General features: G+C 44.0%; 1 protein-coding gene and 1 long non-coding RNA gene across 7 annotated transcripts in view; both read right to left on the bottom strand.

The window, feature by feature from the left end:
* Window positions 1–9,753, bottom strand: part of CNNM2 (cyclin and CBS domain divalent metal cation transport mediator 2) — a 139,641-nt gene extending 129,888 nt beyond the window's left edge. For 5 of the 6 annotated variants that reach the window (XR_011074525.1, XR_011074526.1, XM_068548480.1 and 2 more), the window contains exon 1: window positions 7,783–9,753. Coding sequence is in view for 4 of the 6 variants with exons in the window: in XM_068548480.1 (XP_068404581.1) it covers window positions 7,783–9,403 (1,621 nt within the window). In the remaining 2 variants the exon portion in view is untranslated. The remainder of the gene's footprint in view (window positions 1–7,782) is intronic. The other variant, XM_068548481.1, reaches the window with a different exon arrangement.
* A 3,047-nt stretch (window positions 9,754–12,800) lies between these two features.
* LOC137766978 (uncharacterized) lies at window positions 12,801–15,155 on the bottom strand. Its single transcript, XR_011074459.1, has 3 exons — window positions 14,823–15,155; window positions 12,992–13,065; window positions 12,801–12,880 (listed from the first exon to the last, which is right to left on the bottom strand). It is a non-coding gene; the product is annotated as an uncharacterized lncRNA (long non-coding RNA).
* Window positions 15,156–15,528: the final 373 nt, after the last annotated feature.

The raw sequence follows: 15,528 nt of genomic DNA, 5'->3' as shown, positions 1-15,528 counted from the left end.
TTTCCTTCTCTTGAATTATATCACTGAATTAAGATTTCCAGGGGAAATTACTAAACCCTTTGTAGGACATTTTTACGACTCCTGGTTGCCTTCTAAACGTATTAAAAAGTTACATTGCTATAAGCAACAAAAACTTGCTATATTAGACGTTGCCATTTTTTATGCTTTTGATGTAATCAATGTTAAAAGATTTTATCTGAGTAATCTGAGATCTTCCTTTAGTCTTCAAACTCTAGTTATTCAAAGGTTTCCAAAATCCATGAGCACTTGTTCTATTTCTTTTAAACTTTGTTGTTTTTTTCAGTCACAGTTAAGGAGAATGAAGAATTTTTTAAAATTCAGCATTCTGACTCTAAGGAGGGTAGAACACGTAATCAATTGCCTTGTTTTCCTTAAAAATATATACACATGCAGCCATCTCATAAGTAACAGCAACCGCTAAAAAAGCCTAGAATTCAATCACAATAAAAAGAAAAACTTAACAATTAGCCCCTTTCAAGATTTCAATATTCAGGGTAATTTCCTGGCGGTCCAGCGCTTAGGACTCGGCGCTTTCACTGCCGTGGCCCAGGTTCAATCTCTGGTCAGGGAACTAAGATCCCGCCAACCACAGCGGCCAAAAAAAAAAAAAGATTTCAACATTCATAACAACTATCAGCACACATGGCCCAAGGTGTCTCTCTTGACTTGCAATCTTTAGTCTAGAGAAAGACCAAGAACAACGTGGAAGAGTCTACAGAGCCATTACATAAAGATAATGGTTAACTGAGCACTAAGTGCCAAGTACTACCAGAAGCATTTTCATATTCATTATCACATGAATCCTTACTAAGTACCTTATGAGTTACAAAATATCCCATTTTACTATGGAAAAAACTGAGGCTTAAAGAGGCTAAGTTACTTGTCCAAAGTAGATCCAGGAAGAGCACATTTTTCTTAACCTTTATGCTAGCAGGTGGTATCCTCCCCACAGGATGTGAATTAAAAAAAAAAAAAAATCCCACCTAGGTCTGACAGCAAGAGGGGGTTAGGTATGAAGAAATGAGGATCTCACCATCATTACAGCAGTATTTATGATCTATGGTTGCACAGATGTAAAAGTGGGGGAGAGTCAGCACCCGCATTATCTCCATCAAGCCCTAAGCCAGTCTAATAAACGTATCATCTACAGAAAATGCTTGTTCTTAGTCCCCTTTCTTCCCCTTCCACAGCCTGCCACCCCTAACATCTCTCTATGTAGACATTCTGGAGGTGCCAGTGATGTGATTTGAAAGAAAGAATGCTTCTTATTGTCTCTCCTTTGCAGTGTTGGTAGGATTTGGGGTTTTGCATTTGTGTTCTGAGAAAAAGATGATGAAAAGACAATACTAAAATTGTATTCAATCCCAGTCATCCATTTCCATGTATTTAGTTTAATAAATGTTCTTTATATGCCAAGCAAATCTTACCGGAATTGATGCTGACTACCAATTAAAATACATGCATTTAGAGAAAAGGGCCCTTTAGAAAGAAATATACTACTTTATATGTAACTAAAGTACTATAAACATCTAATTCGAGTCCAGAGGTTTGTTCTTAAAAGTTTAAGTAGTTCAGGGCTTCCCTGATGGCGCAGTGGTTGAGAGTCTGCCTGCCAATGCAGGGGACACGGGTTCGAGCCCTGGTCTGGGAGGATCCCACGTGCCGCGGAGCAGCTGGGCCCGTGAGCCACAATTACTGAGCCTGCGCGTCTGGAGCCTGTGCTCCGCAACAAGAGAGGCCGCGATAGTGTAGTGAGAGGCCCGCGCACCGCGATGAAGAGTGGCCCCTGCTTGCCGCAACTGGAGAAAGCCCTTGCACAGAGACGAAGACCCAACACAGCCAAAAATAAATAAATAAATAAATAAATAAATAAAAGTTTAAGTAGTTCAAAAGCAAATAAAACCATAAAATATTATGTTGGCTCAGTCTATTTTGTGCATTTTCCTGGTTAAAAATATTTTAAACTTGTTTAGGTTTGCTAATAATTAAAATTCACGGGTACCTCACAGTACTTTGGAATGTTTCAGAATTTAAATAATTCTGAGGCCCTTTTGAGGGGAAGGGGCAGGTGCTATATAATCCCCATAAAAACCAAGAGAAAAAGCAGAACAAGATCCTTTCCTGTTTTGTCCAGATCATACTAAGTCAGAGCTGATATTCAACTATGGTGTCTACTGACCGAAAAGGCTTCGGTGATTCTAACACAAATAACCCCCAAGTCAGACTGGATCATCTGAAAGAATTTAGCTTACATTATAAAAAACCTGAAAAAAGGGGCCCATAGATGTATGAATGGAACACATGCTTCAAGTGCTTTGATGACTATTTCAATGGAAACTTCACAGACCTGTACCTTGAACAAAAATTAAAAGCGCCAAAGAAGTTTCACCCCATAGTCCCAAATCCAATCTTCATTACTCTCACAGAATAAATAACAACAACAACAACGAACTCATTCGAGGATATCTAAAACAAGTTAACTCGAAAGAAAAAGAAATAGCTTACACTGAACTACCTGAGGCTTCAATCTAGATATCAATACCCATTTCTTAAAACACACTCGTAGTCTAACCTTAGCAGAGTAAAAAAACTCAAAGTAAACTAAAATAAAATGAGGTCACACATTCAGACTTACTTTCCATGTAACAAAACGCCTGTCAAAGATGGTTTAAATGCTGGATATCAAAAATACTGACATCAAAATCACAAGGCAAATAAAACCAATGGCAAACCTATATATTTGCTTTTTCAGTGATGGGGCTGCCTTTAACTCTAACAAGAATTTAAAGGTACCTTGAACTTGGAACCAGAAGTCCTGCTTGTTGGAATGGAGAGAACTCCACGCTAGAGTCAGGGACACAGGTTCTAGTCCTGTTGATGCTACCAGCTACGTGGGTGGCCCTAAGCAAGTCGCTTAGCTTTCTCTCCTCAGGGTTTTACTTTCCTTATTTAAGAGGTTGACTAGACCAATGTTTCCTAAACTCACCTAATCATAAGAATCACCTCAGGGTAACTGTTAACAGTATGGATTCCAAACCCCCTTCCCTAAGAGATTCTGGTTGAGGAGGTCTCTGAGTGAGGCTTAGGAACTAATTCTTAATAAGTGATCCAAGTAAGTTTTATCATCTGGTAACCTTCACAAACACTGGACTGGATGATCCCTGAGCTGCCTGCCTTCCAGCTCTGATTCTACACTATCTGGATATTTCAAAATGATGTTCTAAAAATATGCAAAATTATAATAGCATCACATGTGTTACTGCAAAAAGTTAATAAACATACAAGATCAAAGAAACAAATACATCCACTCCTTCACCCTCAACACCATTCATACTTTTAAACATCAATAAAGACGTCCTCCTAGATTCTAGGCAAGTGGAACACTTTATTTGGTGAGGAAAAAAGTTTTAAATATTAAACTCTCAGCACATTAATATGGAAAGACTTGTGTTATATATAGGAAGAGAGAATTGTACACCAAATGTTTTAAGTGAAAACTACACATTGTGTTCTTCCCTTAAAGAACATTATCTGATGAGCTCACCTGTTCCCAGTTTTAAAAAAGCTAAAAAACAGCCTGTCTGTCTCTAGCAGCTATGAAGCAGCGAGCTCTGCAATACTGGAATGCAATTGTTACAAAGCTAAAAGAAACAAAACAAAGCAAAACAAACAAACAACTGGGTGGCTCAGAGCCCACTATCTTTTGTTAGGAAGGTTTTGTCAGGTATAGGGAGAGCGTACAGGGCACTTTCTGCACACAAAGGTAGCAACCTTATTTAACTTTTCCTTCCTCTACACTACGTTGCTTTAGATGGTTTTTCCAAAATTCTCATAATCCACTAGTGGGATTTACTTTTACTCTCTGTTTTAGATTTATAAATAACTATAAAACTCACAAAAGAAAAAGACTGATGGTGTGGACCACAGGGGGGCAGGGTTGTACAGGATGCTCGCTGGCAACCATTTGTCACATAAGTGGCTACAAAAGATGTAAACAAAATCAAGATTGAAACACAAAACTGGGTTTGGGTCAGCCTTGCAACACAAACAGATATGAGACTAAGAGTGAAACAGGACTACATACTTTAGCTAGTAGTCAAACACCACAGTGTTAGCATAAAACACTGTCAAAGTGAATCTTGATGCTTGACCTGCAAATACTGGAAATGGAATTGTTTAGATTTAGGGTCATACAGGCCAAAAATGGATTTAACAGTGAAAGTGGGGACACCAACTGTTAGGTACAACATCACAGAAGCACTGGGTTTAAGGCCATATATATGTCTAAATACATTTCTGTGTTTGTTGCTCTCAGCAAGCCCTGAGGCAATGCTTTGACCAAACCTCACATTCAATTAAAACAGAAATGTAAAATCAGGATCAAGGGGATCAGCATAATAGAATGGTTAAGAGGGCAGGTTTGGCTGTGACGCAGACCAAGTTAAAACCCCAAATCAACAAATTACTGAATGACCTTGAACACATCATTTCACCTATGCCTCAATTTCCTCATTTGTAAGATGGAGATGATGCTTTGCTCAGCTCTCAGATTTAAACAAGGTGATTCATGTAAAGCACTAAGCCCTGTACCTGGCAGAGAGTAAATAAATAGGTAATAATAATAGTAAGCTAACTGTAAAAATTAGCATAATTACTGTCTTCCGACCTCAAGTAAAGCTCTAAGTTTCCTGGCAGCCAGGCAAAAACTTCTAATCATTAGAAAGAAGACATTTACATACACTACATAAAGGTAGCTTTTCATTTCTTTCCACATTACAGAAAATTTCCCCCTCCTTAGTAAAGAATAATTCAGACTAATGATGTAGACCTATATCCAGGAAAGGCTTCAACGCAGACATTTTTAATTAGAAAGGATAATTTTCAATGAGATCTGGATTAAGGATCTAACCAGTTTGGTAGAGTTACAGTTGGTGTTGTTAGAAGAAAGAGGAAAAAAGAAGAAAACGCCTTCAAACCATCCCACACAGCATTGCTCAATAGAGAAAAACAATAGCAGGTTGACTGTTCACATAACTTCATAATTGAATTAGAAAATGAAAAAGAAAAAAAAAATCAGGTGAAATATTTTAACTAACACAAAAGAAAGAAATAACACAGTTATTAGTAAGGTGAAAGTGACCAAACTCATCAAAAAAAGATCAAGGAAGGGAAGGTGAAAAATTAGTTATTCCTACAGTTTCAGTAACAAGAACGCACTCTACCCTTTTAAGATCATGGCTTAAATTTCCCATTTGCAACCAACTTTCTTTGCCCACTCTTCCTAATATACAACTAGCTTGAATGTACCTTTAATCTGTACTGTCTTCTTAACTGAATACATCATTCTGGTTACAGACAAAAATAACATCTTGTGCATTTTTTTTTTTTTTAATATAATTCAGGGGAGGGCTTCCCTGGTGGCGCAGTGGTTAAGAATCCGCCTGCCAATGCAGGGGACACAGGTTTGAGCCCTGGTCTGGGGAGATCCCACATGCCACAGAGCAACTAAGCCCGTGTGCCACAACTACTGAGCCTGTGCTCTAGAGACCGCGAGCCACAACTACTGAGCCCATGCGCCTAGAGCCCATGCTCCACAACAGAGAGAAGCCACTGCAATGAGAAGCCAGCGCACCACAACGAAGAGTAGCCCCCACTCGCCGCAACTAGAGAAAGCCCGTACGCAGCAACGAAGATGCAACGCAGCCAAAAATAAAATAAATAAATAAAATTTTTTAAAAATTCATGGGAAAATATTAGCAATTCAATCTTTAAAGGATACATTTCAAAGAAAATACTGTGAGAAGTAATTTAGGGAGAGGAGAAAGTTCCTAGTAAAAATAAATCAGTCATAGGAAAACTGTTCAAGGACAATCAAAAACAAATTTCAAAATAATGCAAATTTTGAAATTTTGAGTTAGGGGAAGGATTAATGAGTTGCAAGGTGCAGAACTAAATTCTCAAAGAGAAAAAAGACACAGAAGTGAAGAAAAGACTTCAGCAGGGAGTACACACCAGCGCTACCAATCCATCAGTAGATATGCAAAAATTCTGAATAATAAAAAACAAAAAACATAAACTATATTATCTGTATCAATATTGGGAAATTCAGCAACAGAAAGAAAATAAAGTATTTCAAAGCCATTTTCAAGCATTTCAAGATATTTTTCTATATTACAGATACTACAGCAAAATGAAAGAAGAGACTGGTTAGATGCTCTAATTAACAATTTAGTAGTGAAAGAATAATGACGTCCCAAAAGAAGCTTTGTCACCTAGAGATAATGGACATTTTCTTTTTACTGTTTAAGAATCCAGAAGAATCTCCTTCTGCTTTTAAATGCAAATTACCAATCTCTGAAGCACATTCTGCTCTATTCCTTTATCTGAAAATTACTGCAATGTGATTCTGTTCCAGAGAGGACACCATTCAGGCAAGAAAATGGAATTAGGACAACTACACACTCTATGTTCAAATCATCACATCCAGTGAGCTGTCACCACTTACACATGACCTTTTTCAGTGGAGAAACCACTATCAGTGATCAAAATTCTATTTGAAGAAGGAAAAGTTAGTTTTGAGGACTATCAGTTCATTAAAGGTTACACACACATTCCAGCATAATACATGAACATGCACCAGCATCATAACAATTTAAAAACTCAGTATCCCTTGGCTTTCAAATAACAAAACTGGCTATTTACTGGAAACGTTTTTAAAGCCAGAATTTCAGTGATAATAGTATGAGTTGCTATTTATTTGTTCATTACATGGTAAAACAAACCAAAAATACCACGATGCATGAAAGGTGAGCACACCACACTCTGCACTTCTCTTCCCTGGCAAAACTCCCTGGAACAGTGAACAGTGACTTGGAGACATACTTCAATTTAATGTACCAGGTGATCAAGGTTAAAAAGAACACTTTTAAACCAGAAAGTCTCAAGAAATAAATAAACCATAATAGAGGAATTCATCCCATTGTTAAAGATCCAAGCTTTCTGCCAAAACCACACTTGGTTTGGGAAATTTTATTTGTTGTCAGATAAACATAAACAAATAGTGAAGAAAGCTAGGTAAGATAGAGCCTCATAAAAGGTTAACTTACCTCTAGTCTTTCCAAGTTATATATTAACGAATAGCTTTAGTCTTTTAAAAACCCTCTTTTCTAGCTAAGGCAAGTCATTCAAATGAGTGAATTTTTTGGTGATACCTGGCTTATCCCATACCATATTCTCAAAAGCGGACCCTAATCTCTCCCACAGGTCACCAGACAACCAGGAACAGAAACTACTGAAAATGCACTTCCAATCTCTGAAACGCCAGTGATTGTATAGGGTTTAGAAAAGCTGTTTAAACGTTTTCCAAAGGCCTGCAATTAGTACATGTCAACCAAATGGCATAGCACGGCATGAGCGGGTCCCTACTTTCATCTACCCACTCAGAATCCAGGCAATGAATGCAGCAGACCTCTCAAGACCAGACTGCATGGGGGAAGAGTACCATGCACAGAAAATAGGAACCCTGCTTTTTGATATGGGAAAAAGCAAGTGATGGCAGTCTTGTGCTTTTAAAGAACCTAGAAGCGCTTACTAGTTCAATCCATCCCCAAATCCATGCCATCCTTTCAACTTTGCAATTAAAAGAGAAGAGAAATTCCGGTCAATTCGCCTTGGGGGGTTGTTCTGAGGGTAGAGGACTCAAGTAGGGAGGAGGATGGAGAGAGAAAGAGCAAGCCAATGAAAGATAGCAAAATTTCCCACCTTTCTTAAATTCTTCCAGCATAGCGTCCAACTTGGTGTCATTGAAAACAAAGTGCAAGGGGTGGTTATAAAATTTAGTGATGGTTTTCAGGGGAGTACAGTCATCTGGATCCACGAAGGCCAAGTCTTTGACAAAGAGGAGGTCCACGATGTTGGAGCGCTCCCCCTCAAATACTGGAATCCGAGTGTAGCCGCTCTCCATGATCTCCGACATGGTGTTGAAGTCCAGAATGGCTTCGCCGGTGATCATGAAACAGTCCCGGAGGGGAGTCATCACGTCCTCCACGGTCTTGGTGCGGAGCTCCAGCGCCCCTTGGATGATGTTCAGCTCCTCCTTTACAAGGTCGTTGTAGGGGTCTGTGACCCGGAGCATCTCCAGCAGTTTTTCCCGGTTATAGACGGTGCCTATCTCCTGGCCCAGGACGCAGTCCAGCAGCTTGCTTACGGGGTAAGAGGCGGGGAAGGTCATCATCATGAAAAACTTGGTGAGGAAGATGGTGTTGGCCCCCACAGCCAGGCCGTGCCGGGAGCAGATGGCCTGGGGCACGATCTCCCCGAAGATGACGATGCCGATGGTGGAGACCACCACCGCCACGAGGCCTGAGCCAGCTATGTCGTCGAGCAGGATGGTGAGCGTGGTGTTGACCAGCACGTTGCCCAGCAGCAGCGAGCACAGCAGGTAGTTGCCCTGCCTGCGCACGGGCTCGATGCGCTTGGCGTAATTCTTCTCCTTCTCCGTGCCGCAGTTCTGCACGATGCGCAGCTCCATCGGGTCCAGGGCCATGAGTCCCAGGTTGAGGCCGCTGAACATGCCCGATAGGCACAGAAGCAGCGAAATGAAGATCACCTGCAGCCAGAAAGGCAGCAGGAACTTCTTCTCCTCCCCCACGATCATCTTGGTGTCCTCGCCGTCGTGATAAATCCAGGTGGTCTCGGCCCACGGGGGCGGCGGGAGCCCGGCCACCCCGGAGCCGCCCTTGCCCCCGACGGCGCCACCCGCAGACCCCGGGCCGCCGGCGCCCAGGGCTGGCGTGGAGAGCGACGTGCACAGGTAATAGGACTTGCTCTTCTCCATCTTGCGCAGCGGTTTGATCTCGATCTCAATGATGCCTGATGTACGGCGATTGAGAATGATATGGGGCAAGATGATGATATCTGATGTGCGGATGCCGCAGCGCTGGGGGCCGCTGTCCGGCTCCGGCGGCGCAGGGCCCCCCAGCCCGCGCTCGCCCGGGCTGTGGCGCCGCCGCTCATGCTCTGTGAAAGCAATGCGGGACCATGTCTCGTTGTTGATGTTCTGCCCGTACACCCGCAGCTTGACCCGGGTCCGCTCGCTCACCCGCAGCGCCCCCCCTTCCATGAACGACACGTCGTTCGTGTCCTCCAGCCGCAACCCGATGATCACAGTCTCCTCGTTCTCGCCCGCCGCTGCGCAGCCGCCCGCGCCGCAGCAGCAGCTCAGCAGAAGCAGCGGCAACAGCCGTCCAGCCGCCGCCTGCAGGACCCCCCGGCCGCGAGCGCTGAGGCTGCGGCGCGCCGCCATCTTCCAAGTGGGCAGTGCGGCGGCTGCCTGCCCGCCCGCCATCTTTACTTCGGGTTCACAAGTGCCCCAGCCAATCATAGGGTGGCTGCTCCAGCTGCAGCTTCATCCTTCCCACCCGGCGGCGCGAGCGCAGGCACCGGCCCCTGGGCGAGACTGCAACGCAGTGTTCGCACCCACTGCTCAGCGGTCCGCCTCCCTGACTGACACTGACTCGGCCTGGGCCAGCTCAGGAACCTCGAGGCTGGCGGGAGAGGGGAGAGGGGGAAGAACTGCCAACCGCTCCTGCGAGAGGCAGGCAGAGCAGCTAATCACGAGCGGGCGTCCGCCCTCCCAGCCAGGGGGCTGGAATGGGGGCGTGGCCGTGAGCGGCGCCGCGAACCAATGGCAAGATAAATGGGTGGGGAGACGAGGGCCAGCGTCCTCCTCAGCACGCCAAGTTTCCAACTGAAAGGCGCGTGACTCTTGTGTATGTGCGAGGGGAGGAGGTGTGGCCAGCCGGTGCCCGAGAGCCAGTCACAGTTGAGAGCTGTACGAAAGGGGGCGGGGCCTTACTTCCGGCTGCCAATGAAAAGGGGCCATTCGCGAGTCCGAAAGCCCGGAGGGACCTCGGTAGTACATCACGGCCCTTGGGTTGCCCCGCTGGACTAATGTCCTGCGGCCCGAGGCGGCTGGTTCTCGCTGTGCCACGCTGCCGGCTTCCTTGTGCTCAATGCCCGTAAAGAGAGGGCTGCGCCTTCCTGCCCCAGGAGCCCGAGAAGCCGACTAGGGAGGCTTAAGATGCACAGTAGCCTAAAATGAAGCCGAGCCACCGGCCGCGCCCCCCTTATTTACTCGTGCGCGCCTCTCCACTCGGGATAAGCGGTGGCCGGTGGGCCCCAGCACCGCACAGACCCGCTCTGCGGGAGCCTCTCGCCTATCCCTAAGACAAGCGCCCTCTGCAGCTCACGGTCAGGTGGCGCCACCTGCCGGTATCACGGGCGCCCTGCAACGCTTTCCAGGTCCGTCGCAAACCCCACAAGGTGAGCGGGAGGTGCGGGAATTAAAGTAGTTCCCCATCTTCCAAGTCATAAGAATCCCTTCATTTTCTTACTGAAAGCTCCTGGCCCCATTCCATATTTACTGAATGGGTAGGACCCAGGAAGCTGTTTTTCTAACTGGGACTCGGGCAAATTTGGGAAATGGGAAGGGTCAGACATACTAAGCAGATCCATAAAGGCTCATTCTTAAACACACTGACCAAACCCAGCTAGGTTCATCGGTCACTCAGGAGGAAAAAACCCTGAAGATCTAGGACTCCCAAGCCCATTCTGTGGAGGAGATGCAGTAGCAAAGTTGTTGCCAAAGTGGTTTTTTTTCTTGCAACTTAAACATCTGAAAAAGAATTGTTTCCTTTTTTCTTTTGTATTCTGCAAGCACATTTTCTTCCCTTTATGTAAACCAATCAAACATTTTTTATTAATTTCTAGTAGAGATTGCAGTGGCCTCCTCACTGGTCTCTGCTCTTCTACACCTGCCCCCTTCCCTTCTCAACCCAGCAGCCAGAGTGGTCTTGTTAAATAAGATGCTGTCCCTTCCTTGTTTGAAACCCTACTCTGGCTTCCCAACTCATCACAGTAAAAGCCACTGGTAGCTACAATATCTGACAAGGCTCTAAAAGAGCTGCTGCCCACCCACTTTCTTCTATAACCTCATCACCTGCTGCTCCAGCCAGATTCTCCTGGCTGTTGTTCCTTCTCTCCAGGGATGCTCCTTCAGGGAGCCTGTGCACTTGCAGCTGTTTCCTGTGCCTGGGACTCTCTTCCCCCAGATGTCAGCATAGAACGTTAGTCCACCTCCTTCAAGATTGTTCAAAGGCCACCTTTAATATTTATTTATTTATTTATTTATTCATTCATTTACCTATTTATTTTGGCTGTGCTGGGTCTTAGTTGCAGCATGCAGGATCTTCATTGCGGCATGTTTAGTTGCGGCATGCGGACTCTTATTTGTGGCATGCAGACTCTTAGTTGTAGCATGCAGACTTCTTAGTTGCAGCATGCATGTGGGACCTAGCTTCCCTACCAGGGATCGAACCTGGGCCCCCTGCATTGGGAGCACAGAGTCTTACCCACTGGACCACCAGGGAAGTCCCAAAGGCCACCTTTATAAACTTGTGAATAAACACTCCCTACACTCCATCTCTGCTGTATTTTCCTTAATTTAGTTTACATCTGTCTCCTTCTACTAGAACTTAAGCTTCCTGAGGGCAAGGATTTTGTCTGTTTTGTTCACTGCTGTATCATCAGGGCCTAGAACAATGGTAGATGCTCGAAACAGTACTTGTAGAATGTTAAAGAAGTGAAAGAATTTTTATTCTGATTACTTCAAATAATGGCCCCAATCTAGTTTCCAGCCCTTCAGCTTCTGATGCTGCTTCTCCCACCCACAATTCTCATACTGCTATATCCGAGAAACATGTTTATATTTTAAAAATCCTGATTCACACACTTGGCATGCATTTATAAAAATACATTATCAAAGTTTGGAAGAAAAGTTGAGCTTTTTAGGGATATACGACAAAGGATAGATACAGTCCTTTTCTAAGTCAACTGATTGAAAATAAAACTGTTTTAACTTCATAAAAAGTGTGAGTACAAGTGTGTGTAAGGGAGCTAAGAGGGAAGATGATTAAAGGCTCTTAAATGCTGAATGTACACTTTCGGAATAAGAGTGTGGAGATGGGGGTGGGGAGAAGCTTGCCAAACCTACAGACATTTCCTGTGCATTTCAGAAAAAGCTAGAACAGTCAGGGAAGTGTGGCATTCAGCAATTTAGAAGCAAGTTAGAAGTTCATAGCAAAATGTCAGAAAGCACCCATCAAGACAATTTACAATATAAAACCAGCCAAGCTCCCATTCACACACAAGCTCAGCAGTCCCCTGTGTGAATCTGATGTTCATCCTGAGTGGCAGTGGTGGTAGGAAGGGGGGATCATATTCTCCATGTAGGGAATTTCCTGGCCGTCCAGTGGTTAGGAGGTTTCACCTCCAGAAAGGGCTACAAAAACCTCAAGACTGCTAACTGGTTGCTGTGGATATCTAATCCTAGGTAGGTTCTGACTTTGACCTTCAGCACATCATTTAGGTAAAGCAGAACCTCCTAGCAAATGCTTTCCCTAACCAACCCTCTCTTGCTAGAATCCTTTACGGGATCCTCAAGGGGAAGGGTACCTATTCAGTTTTCTCATCTGCATGGAATATGCTCCCATGTCTGCAGGTTCAGAGATTTGGGGAGGCGCTGCATCCAGACCTAAAAGTCTTTTAGAGTTTGACTCTAAAGATAGCAAATAACACACCAAATGGCTCTCTACGCATCTGGTTTCTCAACATAAAGCGAATTTTATACAGAAACCTTTTCCCCCCGGAAAAAAAATGCCTACTTGTAGAAAAATATTCAAAGTTATTGCTTCAACAGTGACATTTTAATCTCACCAAAGCACCGGATCTTTTGAGGAAAAACAGGAACTGGATGATGCTGCAGTTGCCCAAACTTTCCCTCCAGTCAAACCTGCTCCCCCTGAAACAACATTGTCCACTTGTTTAAAGACATAAAACTCTTTTAGCTCAAATGAGAACTTTTCACAACGGAGGGCAAACAAAACAAAATAAAGTCAGCAATGCAGTTTACCTTCTCTTTTTCAGGCTTTTTGTTTTGGGCTTTCCTATTTCCCTCCTTTGCTAGATATTTTCTGGACATAGTCACTGTGGAGAAAGAGAAGGGAAAACATGGCTTTTTTACAGAGTTGTGGCAAAAGCTTCCTCCTTTGAGAAGGGTGCAAGCTCCTTGAGAGCGAATCCCTGCCAATGGTGGGTGGCCCCCTGCCACTTCCCATTCTGCCGACTCTTCCCTCCCTCTCGGCCCTCCATCCTGGTCCCTCCCCGCTCCCTTCACGGTGCACTGGACAGCACCCCACACCCACTGCCCTTCTCCCAGGGGGCCGGCCCATCCTGAACCTCCATGGGGCAGCCCCAAGAAGTAGCCTTCTGCTGCTCCAAGTCCACTGTTTGCCCTGCTTCGGGCCCCCTGTCCTCCTGGCTGCCAGGCCCTGCGACTGCGGGACTTTCTAGAATCTTTTAGGGTGTTCTTTCGGACTGCTGTGCCACCCCAGTTGCAGTCTCCAGCTCAGTCTTGGACAAAGAAATGTTCTGAGCTCCATTGTCCTTGTCATTGTGACTAAAACACTCAACCCAGGTTGCAATTTTAGGTTTTAAAATGTTGATCCATGTGAACATTGCCCATCCAACAATCTAAATTTAAAAACTACATTTGGGGAGTGAGGAAGAGGTGGGAGATAAGGCAGACTCTGACAGGAGGATGGTAACTAGGGATGAGACTGCAGGGAAAAGAACAGATCCTAAATGTCCAATTCTGAGCCCTGGGTCTGATACCAGAGCTCTAATTTGTGATTATGGCTCTAGTCATAAAATGCCAATTTTCCCATATCAGCTGAATTCATTCCTATGGTCTTTTTTCCAAATCGTTTGGAGCTGGAGCAAAAATTCTACTCTAATAATTAGTCAAATCTCCATGTATAGACAAATAATATGCCAGACCTCAGTGGGAACGAATTCTTCTATTTTTAGTTCCTCTGAGATACCTATTTGTTTTATTTGAAACACCACTACACTGAAGATTTAACTTATTGCTTCCCACTTATTAATACCACATCTCAATTCTCTCTGCTTCCTCTTTATTTTTTTTTAATATTTATTTTATTTATTTATTTGGCTGCATCGGGTCTTAGTTGTGGAACACGGGCTCCAGAGCACGTGGGCTCTGTAGTTTGCGGCATGTGGGCTTTCTAGTTGAGGTGCGTGGGCTCAGGAGTTGCGGCGTGCGGGCTCAGTGGTTGCAGCACGTGGGCTTAGTTGCCCCGTGACATGTGGGATCTTAGTTCCCTGATCAGAGATTGAACCCAAGTCCCCTGCATTGGAAGGCGGATTCTTAACCATTGGACCACCAGGGAAGTCCCTCTGCTTCCTCCTTAAACTTTTAAGTTTGTGTCTTATTTCTCACCCCATTTCTTTTTTTCTCTTTCATTCATTTGTTCCCTCATTCAACTTACATAGATTGTGTATCTTATAAGCTCCAGGCACTGTACTAGGCATTGTGGAGCTATAATATTGAATCAGAGGTTACCCCAAAAACTTACTAGTAAGGAGGTCAGGAAACATGTACTAAATAACTACATAGTGCAGGATAGAACATCGAATGTCTTAAAAAGAAATACAAAATAAAATGCAGGACTCGAGGGAAGCTTCATGGTCTTTGAATTGGTCTTTGAGATATTTAAAATAAATAAATAGGTATCCCAGAGGAACTAAAAATAGGTTAGAATTGAGAGGTTTTTAGATATGCAGATGCAAAAGCTATTCAAAGAACCGGTGTTTTAGTCTGCTCTACCCTAACAAAATACCATAGACTGGGTGGTTTAAACAACAGAAATTTATGTTCTCACAGTTCTGGAGGCTGAAATCCCAGATCAAGGTCCTGTGAGGTCGGTTTCTTGTGAGAGCTCTCTTCCTGGCTTGCAGATGGCCCCTTTGTCCTCAAGCGGCCTTTCCTCTGAGTGCATACATGGAGAGAGAGCAAGAGCTCACTGGTGTCTCTTATAAGGACACTATCCTGTTGGATCAGGGCCCCATCCTTATGGCCTCATTTAACCTTAATTACTTCCTTAGAGGCTCCATCTCCAAATACAAGCACTCTGGGGGTTAGGGCTTCAATATATGAATGGAAGGGGGAGGGACAAATATTCAGTCCAAGAAAAAGGGATTGAGAGAGAAGAAAGAGGAAAAAGGCATTCTAATGGAGAGAAAAGTGTGAGATGAGGTTGGAAAGGGAGCAGCATTTTTAGAACACCATATGCTTGAATTCGGTTCTATGGCCCTTGAAGAGGAACAGCAAGAATAATGTTGGAAAGTTGGTTGGGGTGGGTTGAATGCCAAGTTTAGGAGTTTAGATTTCATTCTTCAGGAGCTATAGAATGTTCTAAGTAGAAGAGCTGTATTACAAGAAGATTAACTGACAGGTGCCAGTGCAGTGATGCTGGGGCCCTGCCTGCCAATTTAGGGATTTAGGGAACTCCTACCACTCCATGTAGAAAAAAACTTCACAGTTTACAAAGCACTTTCTCACATATTATCTTGACTGACCTTCACAAC

Source organism: Eschrichtius robustus, chromosome 7 (assembly GCF_028021215.1).
Source record: "Eschrichtius robustus isolate mEscRob2 chromosome 7, mEscRob2.pri, whole genome shotgun sequence".
Classification (NCBI taxonomy): domain Eukaryota; kingdom Metazoa; phylum Chordata; class Mammalia; order Artiodactyla; family Eschrichtiidae; genus Eschrichtius; species Eschrichtius robustus.
Note: the sequence above shows the minus strand (reverse complement) of the source record. Positions and strands in the feature narration are given on the sequence as shown.